General features: G+C 40.6%; 2 protein-coding genes across 3 annotated transcripts in view; both read left to right on the top strand.

The window, feature by feature from the left end:
* Positions 1 to 8,674, top strand: part of lipeb (lipase, hormone-sensitive b) — a 40,265-nt gene extending 31,591 nt beyond the window's left edge. For both annotated transcript variants that reach the window (XM_061819283.1, XM_061819284.1), the window contains exons 11-13: positions 434 to 603; positions 2,471 to 2,719; positions 4,920 to 8,674. In XM_061819283.1, the coding sequence (XP_061675267.1) occupies positions 434 to 603; positions 2,471 to 2,719; positions 4,920 to 5,291 (791 nt within the window). In that variant the 3' untranslated portion in view covers positions 5,292 to 8,674. The remainder of the gene's footprint in view (positions 1 to 433; positions 604 to 2,470; positions 2,720 to 4,919) is intronic.
* A 2,214-nt stretch (positions 8,675 to 10,888) lies between these two features.
* tmem145 (transmembrane protein 145) overlaps positions 10,889 to 17,649 on the top strand; it is a 45,104-nt gene continuing 38,343 nt past the window's right edge. Inside the window, exon 1 of the mRNA XM_061820537.1 lies at positions 10,889 to 11,087. Within this exon, the coding sequence (XP_061676521.1) occupies positions 10,977 to 11,087 (111 nt within the window). The 5' untranslated portion in view covers positions 10,889 to 10,976. The remainder of the gene's footprint in view (positions 11,088 to 17,649) is intronic.

Genomic DNA, 17,649 nt, shown 5'->3' with positions numbered 1-17,649 from the left:
CCTAGATGTGATTGTAAGAGCGACTGTTGTCTGTCTCTATATGCCCCCCGATTGGGAGGCAACCAGTTGAGGATGTACCCCGCCTCCTGCCCGAAGATAGGGATAGGCTCTAGCACTCCTGCTCCTCCTCTTGTGAGGATAAGAGGCTAAGAAGATGGATGGATGGATGGATAGATTGATGGGTGGATGGAAGAGCCTGCATTTATTTTTGTTCGTAATGATTACTTAGGTCCACTTAGGAGCTTCCTGTTGCTTCCACTGCTATAAATCCATTCATATCAATTCACCCCACTGCAACAGAAGGCCGCTAACAGTAATGGCTCATTAACGCCGCCATAAATTTCCCCAGCGAGCGCCTAACTAGCCAACTCCTCCCCACAGTTGATTATTAATTCAAGCACTGGCAATTGAATTTGTCTTTTTGTCGTCTTAGGAGTGGTGAGGAAGAGTGTGTCCGAGGCGTCTATCTCATCTCCCCATGTGAACTCGCCACTGCCCTCTGAGGACTACGCCGGGAAATTATCTGGGAAGAGCCAGACATGCCTGGACTTGGGAGCTCATAATTCCACCTCCCACTGTGTTCCACTTCTATGCAAACGCACTGTAGGTCACTCTGAGACTCGTTTTGCTCCACACCTTTTGGTTTTCTTCAAAAGAAGGCCCTTGTACTCATGAAGCGGTGCTGGGTTGAACTGGCCGCAGGTTTTTAGTAGTCAGGCTTCATATCTTGTGTAGAAGTGCATAGCAAATCACAACTGTCAGAACATGGCCAATTTCTTTCAAAGTGTTTTCATACCCAATAATTTTCCTTTATCATTTTGGCTTTAATCTGACTTAAAATTGTCATTTTTTTTATCATTTTCATTTTAACTTTTTCTGATAACTGAACATTCATTTATCTTGACAATCATTTTTAATTATAAAATGAAAATATTCTTGTTTTTTCAAACATTACACGTTTTTTTTTATCTTCATGATTTTTTTCATGGAACCATTTAAAATGATCTTAAATATTACAACTTGTTGATCATTTCACCCTTTTTTCCTCATAACATAATTTACTTTATTTACATGCTTTTGTTTTTTACGCATTCGACCTTTTTACTGGTAATGTTGCACCTTTTCTATTGTAACAGGGATTTTCTAAAACTGTAACAATGCAACTTCTGTTGAATCGCATTCAAAATTCTTCAAAGAACATTATTATAAATATTAATATTTTATTCCTAGCCTTCAACTTTATTCTCATAACTTCACAACTTTCCTTTCATAATATTGGGATTTTTAACCCATAATATTAGCACTTTATTAGCGCCACACGATAAATGCCACATTATTTCATTTTTCTTGTGACATCATCTCTTTACACTTCTAACATTTCCTGTGGTAATAGTCCACCTCTTTGTCTTGTAACAATGATTTATGAAAATGTTTACTCATACATTTACAACTTGTACAGTCTAACATTACACTATTTTTGTTGTCAGAGGTCTTTTTTTCTGCAAATTTCACAACTTCTTTTCTTATTTTTTTTTTAAATCCTACAATTACAGCTTTGTTTTGTAACATTAAATCTTAATTATTTTTACGTGGCGGCACGGTGGCGCCGCTGTACAGCGTTGGCCTCACTGAGGGTGTATTCTGCCTTCTGCCCAATGACATCTGGGATTGGCTCCAGCACTTCTACAAGCCATGTGAGGCTAAGCGGCTCTGAAAATGGATGGATTGATGGATATTCTAACATGATTTTTTTCTTGTATCACGCCAACTTTATTCTTAGTGGATTTTTTTCTCATTTGTTTTTTCAAACATTTTTCCCCCACATATTTCTATTTATTCATTTGCTTACTATCCTACCTTTTCTTATCATGCTGCCACTTCACTCTGATATCATGACTTTTTTTTTGTAAAATTCTTTCCTCTTAATTTTCGAAGATTTACTTTTTTTTGTTTTTATTAATAACATTACAATTATTTTGGGGGAGTATCAAAGGTTTCTCTTGCTCTATTTTGACTTCTTTCTCAAAATATTATGTCTTTGTTCTCTAAAACTATCCATCCATCCATCCTTTTTCTGAGCCACTTATCCTCACGAGGGTCGCGGGAGTGCTGGAGCCAATCCCAGATGTCATTGGGCAGGAGCAACCCTGAACTGGTTGCCAGCCAATCGCAGGGCACATGTAGACACTCACAATCACACCTAGGGGCAATTTAAAGTCTCTAATTAATGTTGCGTGTTTTTTGGAATGTGGGAGAAAAACAGAGTGTCCGGAGCTTACCCACGTAGGCACGGGGAGAACATGCAAACTCCACACAGGCTGGGCCGGGATTTGAACCCCGCTCCACAGAACTGTGAGGCTAACGCTCTACAGCTGCCCCACTGTGTTGCCTCTCTAAAACTATTTTATTCTAACAATGGAAAATGGGTGCTCGATTTAATTGAACTCTAACACCATTTCACTTTATGCAGCCAGAAGAAGTCCACTTCTCCATCTCCATGGACGCTCATAAATCTGTGCACAGTGATCTGACTTCGGTGGCCATAGCGCCCCCTGGTGGCGAGGATGGCTCAGAGTTCCCGCTTGGCTTCGAGCCGCTGCGTTCGGAGCAGCTTTCTGAGATGAAATTGCACAGTTCTCCGGTCGTCAAGGACCCCTTCTGCTCGCCCCTTCTGGCCCCTGACAGCATGTTGAAGGCTCTGCCGCCCGTGCACATTGTGGTAAGCACCAGAAGGCCCTTAGACACACAAAGCCTACATGTGTTGGATGATTTGCGTTCACTGTCTGCATGTTAAAGAGCTTGAATAAGAAAGCGGAGGAACCTAGCCACTCTAATCTTTATGTATTCAAATGTAGCTATTACATTGTCTGCATGTGTCTGCAAGATCCTTAGCGACATGTTTCCAGTTCCTACCTTAGAGAGTGATATTTGAATTATTTTAAATGATTCCTTGAGCCCTTCAATCAATTCAAAGATGCATTTTGCACAAATTACACAGTTGGAAAGCAGCAATCTTCCATTTTTTTTTGTTGTAGTATTCTGACAGTCTAATATTGTATGATACAGTTTTTTCCAACATGACTGAAGTTATTTCTCATAACATTTTTCTATTTGCTCGCGTTACAACTTTATTCTCAACATTGACAATTTTTTGTTTTTTTCTGTATAATTTTTTTCTGTACTGTTTTACTGTGACATTATAACTTTCAATATACAGTGGTATCTCGGTTTTCAAACGTCTTGGTTTTCGTACAAATCGGTTTTTCGAACAAAAATTTCAAGATTTTTTTTGCTTTGGTATTCAAATGAAAATCGGTATTCAAACGCCCCGACTAGCTGACCCACAACAATTTATTGTGCTTTCGAACACACCCCCGGGAAAAAAATGTCGTCACGCGCTTGGCGCGCGGCGGAATCAGTTGACTCACACACTCCTCTGCTCGCGTACGTTTCCCAGTACTTTTTTCTTCAAATTGAGCAACATTAACCCCTGATCATGGCTCTAAAGAAGGCAAGTGGAACTGCTGGTGCTGAAAAAGGGAAAGTGGTGCAAAAAACTCTCGACTCAAGAAGGATTTGATAGGCGAGCGCGAATCTAGTGTGCGTGTTTCTGAGCTATCGAAGAAGTATGGCATGGCGAAATCGACTATCAGCACCAAAGCAAGCAATGTTGCTAAAGGAGCAACCATGTTGACCAAGCAGAGGCCACAGATCTTAGAGGACAACAAAAAGTTGATTCTTATTTTTGTGAACGAGCAGCAGTTAGCTGGGGATACTGTTTGCGAGGAAGGGATTTGCGCCAAAGCTAGAAATCTGTATACAGATTTAAGAAGAAAATACCCCAATCTAGTTCCTCACGGCTTTGAATTCAAAGCAAGTCGAGGATGGTTCAAAAATTTCTGCAAAAGAAGTGGTATACACTCCGTTGTTCGCCATGGGGAGGCTGCGAGTTTTGCATTGCTTTTTTCTTTTGTGCCATTAACCCTACCTCGAGTTACAAGTAAATTTTGTTTTTTTACGTTACGTACTTTCTGTGCATTTAAAAAAACAATTTGTCTGTTTTTTTCCCCCTCATGATTGCTTGTTTTAAGTTATTCTGCACTTTTGTCAATAAAGGTTTACAAGGCTGGGGGCCGAGTCGCTACAGATACGGCAATGCACTCCCAGCCTAGCATACTCTACTAGGCTACAGCATACATTTTAACCAAAAGATAAATATATTTCTTAAATGATTTAATTATATAAAGTATTTAAACTATACATGTATTTCTACTATGCAGTTTCATGTATTTCTGCTATGCAGTTTATTATGAGGAAAAGCTAAAAAAATATTTTTTTTTTTCTAGGCTTGGAACACATTATTTCATTTTCCATTCATTGTAATGGGAAAATGTACTTTGGTTTTCGAACATTATGGTTTTCAACCAGCCTTCTGGAAGGGATTGTGTTTGAGAACCGAGGCACCACTGTAATATGATTTTCTCATAAACTATAGGTAAAGCAGGCTCACTTCACAGTTTGTCAGTACTATTTGAAGTTTACTGTAAAACGGACACGTAAACACCTTAACATAATCATAATATTGAGATTCAGTGTTAAATCCTATTCATAATGTATAGAAATGTATCTCATGTGTAAACTACCTGGACCTAAGCTTGAGATTTGACCAATAGGATTTTCTTCACCACGACCACTATTGAAAACTGTAGGTGGTCCACAGAAGGTACAACAAACGAGCTTCCACTGATGTCAACGTAAGCTCCTTAGCAAATTTTAGTTGTTAGCGATTTTCAAAATGCCTCAAGTGAATCAGCGAAAGGCAAATATGGCTCGTGCAGAGGAGAACTGCCTGCTTGACTTCTTTCTCCTCATCCCTTCATTGAGATGCCTGACACGTTTGTTTTATTTGCTCTCATCAGGCGTGTGCTCTGGACCCCATGCTAGATGACTCGGTGATGTTCGCCAAGCGCCTGCGGGCCGTCGGACAGCCCGTCACTCTGTGCGTGGTGGATGACCTCCCCCACGGCTTCCTAAGCCTGTCGCAGCTCTCCCGGGAGACCAGGGAGGCGGCCAACGTGTGCGCCGAGCGAATTCGCACTGTCTTCACCCAAAAAGAGACTCCGCCGCCTGAGCCGCGCAAGCACCGCAAGCTGGAACGGACCGACAGGGGCGAGGCCACCGCTGCCCTATTTGTCGGAGGTGAGCTGGACAGAGGACTCGGGGCAAAAATGTCCGAAGGGGAAGGCTTTGTTACTATCACCCAAAATGACGTTGAGGGTGTCGTGGCTTAGGAAAGACAGTTAGGCAAGCTGATGTCAAGACAACAAAGAGGAAGCCGCCGTCCCTCTGCTTTAAAAACTCGACGATGTTCTTGTCTAAACACTTTCTTGCACCCGTAACACGGTGTGTAAAGATTTTAAGGAAATACAATGCAGCAACACAGATCTATTCTGCTTAGATGAGGTGTCTGAGTGTTCCAGCATCTCTGATCATTTCTGGAGTGGAAATCCTGGACGGGCTTCTCAGATAAGGCTCCTCAGATGTATCGTTCCAATCTGAACAGCCCCTATTGTCCTTTGGAGAATCTCTCTACAGCACACTTAATAGGGCCACATTGTCCTCTTCATTACGCTGGCAATACAACTCACTGTGTTGACACTAACTCTGTTGACTTGCACCTGAAATCCAATTAACGGAAAAACAGACACAAACGAAAGGCTGCACTACACATTTCTTTCCTGGTGGACTTTTTTTTCAATCATTGCTGTCGTTGTTTACCCATTTCTATTACATATCCATATCTGCTCTGTAATGGAGTACATTGTAGCAGATGTTTTTGTGTCATGTTGATCTGTAATTCTATGCCGTTGATTCCACCATTTGTGGAATGCTTAGTACATGTTAAGTAACCGTTTTTTTTAAGTCTATCAATGTCTACTGAGACCAATGGAGGAGGAGGCATAAACATTACAGTAATTGGACTAAGCCAACGAGCAAGTGATAACCCCCCCAAACCACCAAAAAACAAAGGTGGATCAGTGCCTGTAGATGCCACAAAGCACAACATGAAGCTTCTCAACTCACTTCAACATCGTCCGTTGGGACCAAGATGCCACAAGATAGTGGCAAAGCATCACATGAGCCTCCTCAACTCACTTCAAAATAGTGTAGTTCCTTGGAATCAAGATGTCATTAGATGGGATTTTAGCCTGTGCCCAAAAACAGTCAACAGGTGTTCTTCAGTGAATAATGGTGGATAGGCTCCTAAAACAGTTAAGTAGCTAATTGTAAATATGTGGGGAATTGTTGATAGACCACAAATTATGATCCGAAAAACAATGTGTCATTTCACAGTCATCTTGTAAGAGGACCTTTAAAAATATATGGCCTCCAGATTTTAGTTTTAAAAAATGCACCAGGAGTGCATGTGTACATGCACATGTGGCCAAAACTCTCCTAACTTCCACTAACTCAAAATTCATAAAAACTCCATCCCAACAAGATTAGAAAGGAACTTTTTCATTGGCCCGTCTGCACAGGAAATTAGCTCTGCCAATAACTGGGGATCCACTTTATTGAAGTTTTACTTTACAATGTTCGTATGTACAAGACTTTGGTGTCCGTCTCTGGAGAAGGATCTGGCACCAATCCCAAATGGTTTTCAGCACAACTCAAGGACATTACAAAATTGAGGACGAAGATTGTTCAGGGGTGTTCTACGTCAACAGGGCTAGATTTGAAAAATTTGATTTTGCCCACCGCAGGGTGGCGTTTTCCGCACTTTTCTCCAGAGCAATGTCCAAAATGATGGAGGGAGGTGGATAAAAGGATTTACCTCAAGTGCAAAAATCCTCCCCTGTAGACTCTGAGCGGGATTTTCCGACTGGTGGATTAGCGCTGAGTATTTGCTGCAACGTTTTACTGTCAGATTGATGAAGAAAACTGCCGCAGTTGAGTAGGAAGACAGCTGAGCTCATCCTCTCGAGCAAGTTGGGCACAACTTTGCTCTTGTGGCACTTTTGCTCTAGTTTATAGTACAGTCTTGAGTACACGCCTCCATTATTTTGTTCGTCCTTCCCTGATGCCTTGAATGTGGCATCAAGTGCAAGCGGTCACATTGGCCAAACTAGCACTTTAATCATCCGCTGCTCAAACCGCATGGAGCTTTGCAAGTTTTTTTTAGCCATTTTTAAAGAGAGATCCAAAATCTCTGCATAGAACCATAACAGAAGAATCGTCACTTTTCTGCCCGTTGCAATGCAAACCCAGAATTTTGCTGCTTTTAGATCGTTTTGACGGCAGTTCTACTGCCTGGTGTTATGTTTACTTGATGATCTACTTGCTTTTTATTCACTTTCAACACAAGCGGGGAGGAGCAGTGAGTCTCTGGTGTTAAACGTCACGCGCCTGTATGGCCATTTCTGGTGTTCCCAGTCTAAGATGTGGCCAAACATGAACATTTGATGAGTCATCAGTTGATAATGTCCCCCTTCAATTTTCTAAGTGGTGGGTATGAACATTTCTTTCCACAGAGAGCCCAGCAGAGGTGTGATATTGTTTAAACTTTTTTCGCACAGCATCATGACATCCCAAGGTCGGATAATTAGATGACAGAAGCGTATGATAATATAGTCATTTGATAATGATAATTGCTTTCAAGTGAGTTTCAGATATTACGGATAACTTCACAACAGTCTCGTATTTCTGGCCTTCCTCTTTTGTGAGCAATTTTGCAAATGTGTTCTTATTAGTTATGATGTTAATAGTCCATGTCATTGCAGTTGCTCATCATCCACTCCAGTCTTGTGATGAACACTCATTTTCATACTTTTTTTTTGTTTTCTTTTGTTTTATCATTGTGGATTTAGTGCTGTCAAAGTATGCTGGAACAGCTGAGTCACTTTTATTTCACGACAGCTGTTATGACGACATGGTGCATCATTAAATGCAACCCCCGTTGAACTTAACTTTGTGCACGACGAGAAAAATCTGATCAGCCATGAGGAAACTCGTGTCCGACTTTGAGACTGGCGACTTTTGAAGACTGGTTGAAAGTTTTGACCTGTTGATGACACGGGTTTGACATCCATATTTTGAGCCAGAATGTGTTCGGCTCCCATTTACAGTTGATAGGATTTATGTTGGATAGGAACGTTGTCCTTGACCTGTGACAACTTGAATTAAAACACGAAAATATTTTAAAAGAGAACAGTCAAGAATTAAGACTGATGGACTCATTAATTTTGAAACCAAAGTTAGCTGCTGAACTAAAGTGCGTCCTAGACATTCTCCAAAATTGCGTCAGTTGTGCATCAATCAATTTTAAATTCTTAATCAAAGATTGCAAGTTCAAATGCTGAGACCATATTTACTGTTTTCCAGTCAATGTGGTTGCTAGTTCACTCTTTACTTTTAATAGCATCATGCTGTAAAAAGGCTAATCAGCTGTAGTTAAAGAAGCCGTGGACCGGAAACCATGCTGTATTTCCGTCAAGAAAACACCACAAGTGCAAACCTGTGAATAGAAATAAAAATAAGTTGAATGTATTTTTAACCTTATGTATGATTCATGTAGATATTTGTATCTAAAAACTGTTTGTCAAATGTAATTCTCTGCAGGGTTCATAGACAAATGGTCTATTCATTTTTATCAAAAATAAAATCTATCCCACCATGAACTTGTCTTGTATCATTGCAGTCGAGCAAAAGTCAATGAAGGGGGTAGAAAAGGTTATATTGGAGATACAGTTGATGCTCAGACACTTTGAGATGGATTTTGATTATTTGTGTATGCATGCCAAGCTTGTACTTATTGAGTTATATATTTTAAAAAGAATTATTTTACTTTTTAAATGCCTGAAATAGCTGTTATTTGTCAATCATTTTTCGAAATGGTGGAGTAGTGATAAGAGTTCATGATATGATATGAATACATTTTTAAGTAAATGTACTACAGTCAGGCTAGCTGAAGGGTCAAGCCTAACACTGGTGCTCTTGTAAAGGTCCTGTGGTTATGCGGTATTGAAATACATATGCTGCAACATAAAACATAGCTATAATTTTTGTTAAAAACCCGATTGTAAATACAATTTAGCATAATGGGCACTGTTGCTTTTGAACACGTGTTCCGGTCAAATAAAAAAATGTGCAACTCAATTATTAATTTTTCATTTTTTTTGGGGGGGGGGTATTTTGGATAAAACCCCAATAACACTTGTATTGCCATGCAGTAGATAAATATAAATGTTGCAATCCCACAAAAAGTGTTGCTCTGTTTTTGTCTGAAAAACAAAACTGCATTTCAAATATCAGAAATATCACAAAATAGACAATGTTTCTATCGTATGTCGCACGACCGTGCAGAATACAAATACTCCGAACATTGTTTTTCAAATGAAAAAGAAGATTTTATTTTATCTTCAATTAAAACAAAAGTTATATTTTGTAATGTTGCCACAATGGACCACTCGCGAGCAAATCTGCCTCACAGTTGTTAGGCTCCAGGTTCAAATCAGCCTTGCCTCTGTGCAGTTTGCATGTTCTCACTGATTTTTTTTAAAAAGTCAAAATGTATTTTTTTTTTCATTTGAAAGATTTTTATGTTTTTTAAATTTTGTAATTCAGTGATATCTTAGTTTATGAGTGCCTCAACTTCCAAGATTTTGACTAATGGACTGTCGCTCTAGTCAAATTTTTAAACCAACCTTTGAGGTATTAGCGAGTTTCAGATACGCCATTGTTCAAGTGAAATGAAGATTTAAAAAAAATGCAACCATTTAATGTAATGATGTAATGCCTTCCCTCACGTGGGCAAGAGGAGGCGTAATTGCTGATGCGCTTTTAGCCGTTTATTGAACATGACCCGTCAAAACACAGAAACGGAAAATGGGAACACACACGAGAACTGCTGAAGGCCACATCTCGCACCTAAGACGCTCACATACACAGGAACTAACTGGCCAGCCTGACTCCATCTCCTGATGGCTCTTAATTGGCCACACCCCTTAAAGGCACACACCCAACAACCAAATACTAGGATCCCTAATACTTCATAAAACAAGTTTATTTCTATACGTTCTTTTATGTTTTCATTTTGGACAGTGTTATTTTTCTTGATTAAAAACATCCAACAACAACAACAAAAAAGCATTTAGGGGTGGCTGGAATGGATAAATTGCATATTGATGGGGAAAACTGACAAGATATTGGGGTGAATTGAGTTGCAAGCTTTTTATGAACAAAATAATAGGTATCACTTAGGGCTACTACTTGTGATTATTTTAATGATGGATTAATCTCATTTGTTTAATTGATTCAGTTCATGTTTTGATTTTTAACAAGTCAGGAAAAAAATATGTAATGATGTAAAAGCAGATATGTCCTCTTAAAGGGATAAAATTTGAGTTGGGACATTTTTTTTTCCAAAACTAGTCATCGATTATCAACATAGTTGTCATTCGACTTGATACTCCATGTTGTTGTTTTGCGGTTGCACCTCTAGTACCACTGTATCGCCACATTTACTGAAAATGAAAAATATAATCCTGCAATATTTATTTTGTTTGATAAAACTACACATGCGGATTCATTTCTTTTAAGTTTTCTATTCAGAAAAAGTTAGGATAAAGGATTAAGAGAAAAAATGTAGAAATCTTACATTCCCTTGGCGGGGCGAAACAGATCTGCCAATAAATAGCACTGCAAAAAAAAAGTTAAAAAGGTAAAAACAAAATGTGGGTGACGTCAGAAACATTTAAAAGGACGGTACAGTAATCTAGTGGCATTTCTAACACGTGGTGCATTGAAAATGCACACACGCACGCACGCTTCCATGATCTTGACCCCCCCCCCCCCCCCCCCCTCCTCTCTCTCTCTCTCTCGCTCGCTCTCTCTCGTTCGCCCAACGCTCTCCCGCCCCCAACGCCAGCTCCGAGGGAGCCCCGGGCACAGACGAGCCTCGGCGGGGAGCGAGAAAGATGGAGGCGCGGCTCGGAGCTAGACTGCTGTGGCTGGCCGCGCTGTCCGGCGTCCTCTGGGTGGACACGGTGCTCGGGAAATACGTCAAAGGCGTCGTGGACACCAAGGAGGTTAGTGACGTCCCCCCCCCCCCACCCCCCCTTTCTTTTCTTTTTGAAGTATGTGACGACGTCTCCGTTGGAATCCTTCACGTTCCGCCGTCCTCTTGGCCTTCGGGTGTCGTTTGTTCGCTTCGTCCCGGCCGCAGACAGCTCCGGTGGGCTACGAAACGTGTTTTTTTTCTTTTTCTTTCCCTCCCCTCCGCGGTTTCCGCCATGGAGCGAATCAGTCGAGGAGACGCGGGTTACAGGTGTGCGTCACGTGATCGCTAGTTTAAGGTTCCCATGTCGGGTCTGTGGGTAGCGGTTTCGTGGTCTTAATGGGCAAATGCTTAAAATGTGCACAGGTGGCCGCGACGCGTCCCCTTCATCGCTGCTTAGTGCACTGCAGTCAACTAGTACTGATGCAGACTTTCGCCGAGGCCATAGAGAGGCACCTCCATATTTCAGGATTGTCACCATTACGTACAACAAAAAAGTCCAAAATATTCTGCTCCAATAAAGACCCTCCCCCAGTTCATCTACTTGAGCGTCCCAGTGCTCCACCTCAAATAAACCTCTCCACCTTTAGAACCCCCCCCCATCTTATTACCACCATTAATAATATGATAAAAATGTATTTGAAACACCTTCCCCCCAAATGAATTGCATTCCTACATTGTATTTCTCCTCAGGACAATATAACGTTACTACATCAGTTATAAAAATGAATTCATAACACCTGACCGTAAATGAGTATTTGTGACATTCACTTAAATAAACACACACCACACCTCAAATACTTTCCTCCCAAGAAAAAATGTTTACTATGATCATTATTGCATTGAAAAACACCTAACCACAAATTAACCATTGTGTATTTTATTCACTGAAATAAATCGGCACCACACCTCAAATAGATTTCCCCCTTTCAGGGATAAACATCTCATTACTACTCTATTCAATGTTAAAGATATTCTAAATGGCTTATTGTAAATTAATTTTTAGGATGTATACTTGGATAATTGGACAGCGCCGCTAAAATACACAATTCCGTTTTTCAAAGGAGGCAAAAAAACTCACACGCAACAATATTGGCGAGGATAAAACTCAACGTGATTACATTTGCTCCCACGTTCCCTTCAAACACGAAAACTGTGACGACACACAATTACTGTATACTTATTATATTGTCCCTCCCTTTTCTTCTTCTTCTGTGGGTCTGTTGACAATTGGCAAATCAGCTTAATGGTGCATTACTGCCGCCATCTGCTGTTTTCCTGCCATTGCGATAAAACCAATGTGTGAATGTTTCTGAAGTGCACTCGTATCGCAAAAACAACAATTGCATCTCGAATAAACCTGGAAGCCAAGGAAGCTGCACATCGACGTTATTTATTATTGGGCCAGTAAATGTTTCCCACATTAATATCCTGACTCCTAATTGATGTGTTAATTCATTATTGAGCATTTTATGGACAGATAGCTGCAACGGGGCCCTCAACAACACAGTCTCTCTCTCGCGCTCTCTCTCTCTCTTCTCTCTCTCTCTCTCTCTCTCTCTCTCTCTCTCTCTCTCTCTCTCTCTCTCTCTCTGTCTCTGTCTCATGCAATGCAGTCGTCTAGATATGCGCATGGAGGGAGGATCCCTTCAAATACTGTATAGCCAAGTACTGCATATGTCAGAACTGCCTCATTGATATTGCATGCAACAAAAAGGTCAAACATACTCTGTTCTAATAAGACACCCTTACCCCAAATAATTGGCAGAGGTGGCATCCACTTCAATAAATACTTTTCCTTCTTCAGGAAATAAGTAACTTATTTATGACTATGATTATGTAATATGATAATGTTTTTCTAACACCTTACTCCCACTGAATCACAGTGCATCATTCACATGAGAAAATAGATGCCACACCTTTTTTCCCCCCTCTTATTAAAAAATAACTTACTACTGCATTGATGATTTGGGACACCTTACCTTAATCACTATGTGTGTCGTTTAGAATACATAGACGTTGCCCCTCAAATATTGCCTTATTTAACCTCGCATTTGAGGTTGGTACTGTATATGAAAATGCTACTGTAATTAGTAACACCTTACTCCTACATAATCCCTGTATGGATCACAAAAACCATCTGACACTATTTTCCAGATTTTTTTTTTTAAGATAGTTTTTGTTTGGGGTATTTAATATTATCAAATGCATTTGAAACTCATTTTTCTCCTCAGGAAGAAAAAAATGATCATCATACTATGATCTGGTTATTGTACAAGTGCCTTTTTAACCATCCATCCATCCATTTTCTTTGCCGCTTATCCTCACGAGGGTCGCGGGAATGCTGGAGCCTATCCCAGCTGTCAATGGGCAGGAGGCGGGGTACACCCTGAACTGGTTGGCAGCCAATCGCAGGGCGCATCGAGACAAAGAGCCGCACTCACAATCAAGCCTAGGGGCAATTTAGAGTGTCCAATTAATGTTGCATGTTTTTGGGATGTGGGCGGAAACCAGAGTGCCCGGAGGAAACCCACGCAGGCACGGGGAGAACATGCAAACTCCGCACAGGCAGAGCCGGGATCAAACCCGGGTCCTCAGAACTGTGAGGCCGACGCTTTACCAGCTGATCCACCGTGCCACCCCTTTTTTAACCACTTACCCCTAATTAATTTCTGTATGTAATTCACTTGAATAAAGACACCACCTCTCATAGAAATTTCCAGCTTAGAAATAGATAACTATTAATACGATTAAACACCCTCAGAAATGTTTTTCTTACTCTTATTTAATATTATGAAAAGCATTTGTGAAAATAAAGGTTTCCCCCATTGTACACTTGAATCCAAATATATTTCTGCTTGTCATCAACTTGATTAGAGGCCACAGCTCCAAGTGACACCTGGCTTTTTAAAAATCACTGTTTAATATAAGAGAAAAGAAGAAAAGATGCACTCCCTTCCAAAGGCTTTGGAACAGTGAGGCCAACTCCCTTGTTTTTACCACGTTTGTAAGCCATACCCTTAATGAATTGTCCAAGATGCACTTCACGTTGGTATGTTAACCCCACACCTCAAATTGGTGACTTTTTTTTTTTAACTTTTGACGAAACAAAAAGTAGTCTTGTTTGATGTTATAAAAAACAATCTCACCAATTAAAGCCTTACCCCTCACGGTACTCTATATTCCATCCACGTGAATAGCCGAATGCATGATAAAAGAGCATTTAGAAATGCGCCATGTATTTTTAAATGAGTGTATTTCTGCGCGGTTTTCAGGTTCTAGTGACTTGCCAGTATTTGATGTAGCCTCCAACCATCGTGTGCTTTGGTGTGCGCCATCACCCTGCTGGGCCACGCCACAGCAAAACCGCAATCTGTTAGGGTGCTCCATGACCGACGCCCAATTTAAACCCAACTCCTGCTCAGACTAAATTAGCAATGCCTCATTCACCAGTTTCTGTTTCTCGCGCCAACTCAACCGTCGATGCATCCCCAGGGTGGATGGATGGGCCGAATCACGGGCTGCATTCATCCATCACGAAGAGCACGATGTCCTTTAACGCAGCACTGATTTTGTAAAGCTGTTCCAGCAGCAATAATGTACAAGGTAGTCTGGCTCACTTACACTTAAAAAAAAAACCCTCCACAGTGAAAGATGCCAAACCCCAATTAATTGCACGTTGGTACAAATAAACATCTTACCTTAAATAGATTCCTCCTTTTAGCCCCGTTTGAGGTGCCAGTAGGTTGCACAAATGACTTTAACTATGTCTGATACCACAATATTTGAAAGTGCAGATGTGGCATCTGTAAAGCTGATATTGTCATCTGAGTTTAAAGAGAGAGGGCTACTGATTTCTGGATGAACCATAATTTGTCTGCAATCATGTTTATATTCTAAGTATTGTGTGTGTGTGGGTGGGTGTGTGTGTGTCGGGGCGAGGAGGGGGAATATAATTTAATAATCTGATGCAATTTCATAAATTTGCATTTTTTTTTCTTCTGAAACAGCTAATAATTTTCATATACAGTACAGAAAAAAGAAATACAAGGTTTTTAATTTTACAAGTGCAATATATTTTAATTAATAGTTTATTGGTAGGGGAAATTCAACCACATATTTACATTAAAAAAATAAAAGGCAAAAGAATAGGGCAATGTCCATTGAGTTGAAGCAAATAATTTGGGGAAAAAAGTTTAATCCTTTAAATAGTGTCTGATCGAGACATTGCTGTATGTTTGTATTAATAATAATGTTACAATGTGCTATTTCTATTTTTGCAAACACACTCCAAATTATATTCAGGTGGCCCTTGCGTGGATAAAGTGGTACAGAAAATGGATGGATGGAAGACGACAGTACAGTCCTACAAACAAAAATTAAACTTGTATCTCAAAACACCACAGTATTTATTCAACGTTAGGCCTCCAATATAGGAAAGGAGAGCCACATTCAATGATGCACTTTCCAGCCATTTTATGAACGCAAGGAGAACAGCAAAACACACGAAGCACACTCACCCAGAAGGTGATTTCGGCCACAGCTCAAACCCATCTCTCTGTCTATCTGTCCGTCCGGCCATCCATCCAAATTAAGTATGTTTTTATATGGTCTCTCCAGCAAATTTTCAACTTTTGTGGCTGGGCCTAGTACATATCCCGTGTGATCAACTATGTTTCACTGCATGTAGACTTAATGAGCCCGTGTTCCTGCGAAAGATCTTAAATTGGTCACATTTGCATTAATGAGCTCACTCAATGACATTGTCAATTGGAGTCTTTTTCTTCCCCCTGGCCCCAAAATTTGTCACAGATCATCTGGCGACTAAAGCGGAACGGAAGGCTTTCAACGCCAGCAGGCGCCACTGCGCTAGCTATATCGACTGTGCGTCTTTGTGTGTCTTGCTGCTTTAAGGTCAATGGCTATTGGAACATTCTTGCCAACATTTCTCGACACTGTGTGTCGCCGTCACATAACTTTGTTTACACCGGGGAAACGCTCCTAGAAGGACAGATGCAAAGTTGATCCAAAGGCATCGGTGCGGCTGAGAGAGCTTTAAGCGGGCGGGCCTGGTCGATTTCGGCAATCAGTCTAAGTGGCTGATAGCGTGCACAAAAATGTCCCTTCGGAGTGGCAGTCGCGAGGGTGAAGGTCGGGGGGAGATCGCAGCAGGGAACATCTGGCAAGGAGATGGAGTACAAACTTTTCAGTGCACTAACAACATCTATCGCGCACAGTTTTAAGGAAGTGCCCATTGATCCATTGTGTGACTGGTTTCTTGCATCTATTTGCAGAAGCAGATGGCGCACTGCGGGGGGAAAAGTGATTGCCGGTAAAGACGATATAAGCAATTTAACTTGTGGAAGCACAACTTAATATGCACGATTGTATGTACGGTCTATGGCATATTAATACATCACAGTGCACGGCACCACAGCGAGGCCTGAGTTATCAAATGGGAAGATTTTGTCAGCTATTATTCCAGTGCTTTACTGATGTTGGAGGTTTTTGCAGTTGTATCATCTCAGTACCGGTATGGTGGTACTTTATGCGAGTGTAGTATCATGTATCAAATCCTCTTTAGCACACAGCACTCACATCTCCCGCCCTGATGTGTTGACAGCAATTGTCATTGACAAGTGTTTTAAACAGCTCACCAAATGTTAGCGCTGACGTCAAATTTTCTTCTCACGGGATCTCATTTCGCTGGTTGGCTGTCCCAGTTGGGGTAAAATACTCCGCCTTAGCTTACATTTCTGCATCTGATCTATTAGATTTTTACCTCCTTAACTCAAAAAAGTGTCTTTGATTTCCTCAACACTTTGTGGATTTGTTAGCCACGCAAACGTGCGTACAAATCCGTTCCAGAAACAAAATGGGTGTTTGTCTCACAATAGACATAATTTCCCGAAAATAAAGTAGGAAATTTACAAGCTTTAACAAATAACTACATGAAAAAAATAAATAAATAAGAATGAGCACCTCTTTTGCTGGATTTGTTCAATCTTCAGCTCAAACAGTTTTGAACAAATATCATTCGTAGGTTCCGAGAGTGATTTCATTATAATAATAATTTGCAGTGGACACTTGGTTTTCAAATGACACGAGTTCAATTAATTCCTCAACAGTGCTCATAACTCAAAACACTCATTACAAATCATTATCATTACAAATGAATGGACCTGCCATTATCCATTCCAGCATCCCTCACCCAAAAAAAAAAACTGTTGCAATGAGTATTTTGATTGACTTGTAGTATATAAAAACATACAGTGAGAGATACTGTAAATAAATGTACAATAAATATAATTAAAAAGCAAGTTGTTGCACGGTACCAACTGAATCCCTCTCCCTCTGGTTGTGCCTGCCTTGGCCAACTGAGGAAAGTATGCGAGAGACAGACAGACAGATGTACTGTCCTGTTTGCAATGATGCAGAAATATTGCAGCAGGGCATGTCCTGACTACAACAGTCACATTAACGTTGGCAAAGAGCGAGAGGAAGACCAAAGAAAAGGTTGATGGATGTTGTGAGGGAGGACATGGAGACTGTGGGAGAGAGGAAGATGCACGAGATAGGCTTGGATGGAAAAA

Source organism: Syngnathoides biaculeatus, chromosome 5 (assembly GCF_019802595.1).
Source record: "Syngnathoides biaculeatus isolate LvHL_M chromosome 5, ASM1980259v1, whole genome shotgun sequence".
Taxonomy (NCBI): Eukaryota; Metazoa; Chordata; class Actinopteri; order Syngnathiformes; family Syngnathidae; genus Syngnathoides; species Syngnathoides biaculeatus.
This window is presented reverse-complemented; position numbering and strand designations above follow the sequence as displayed.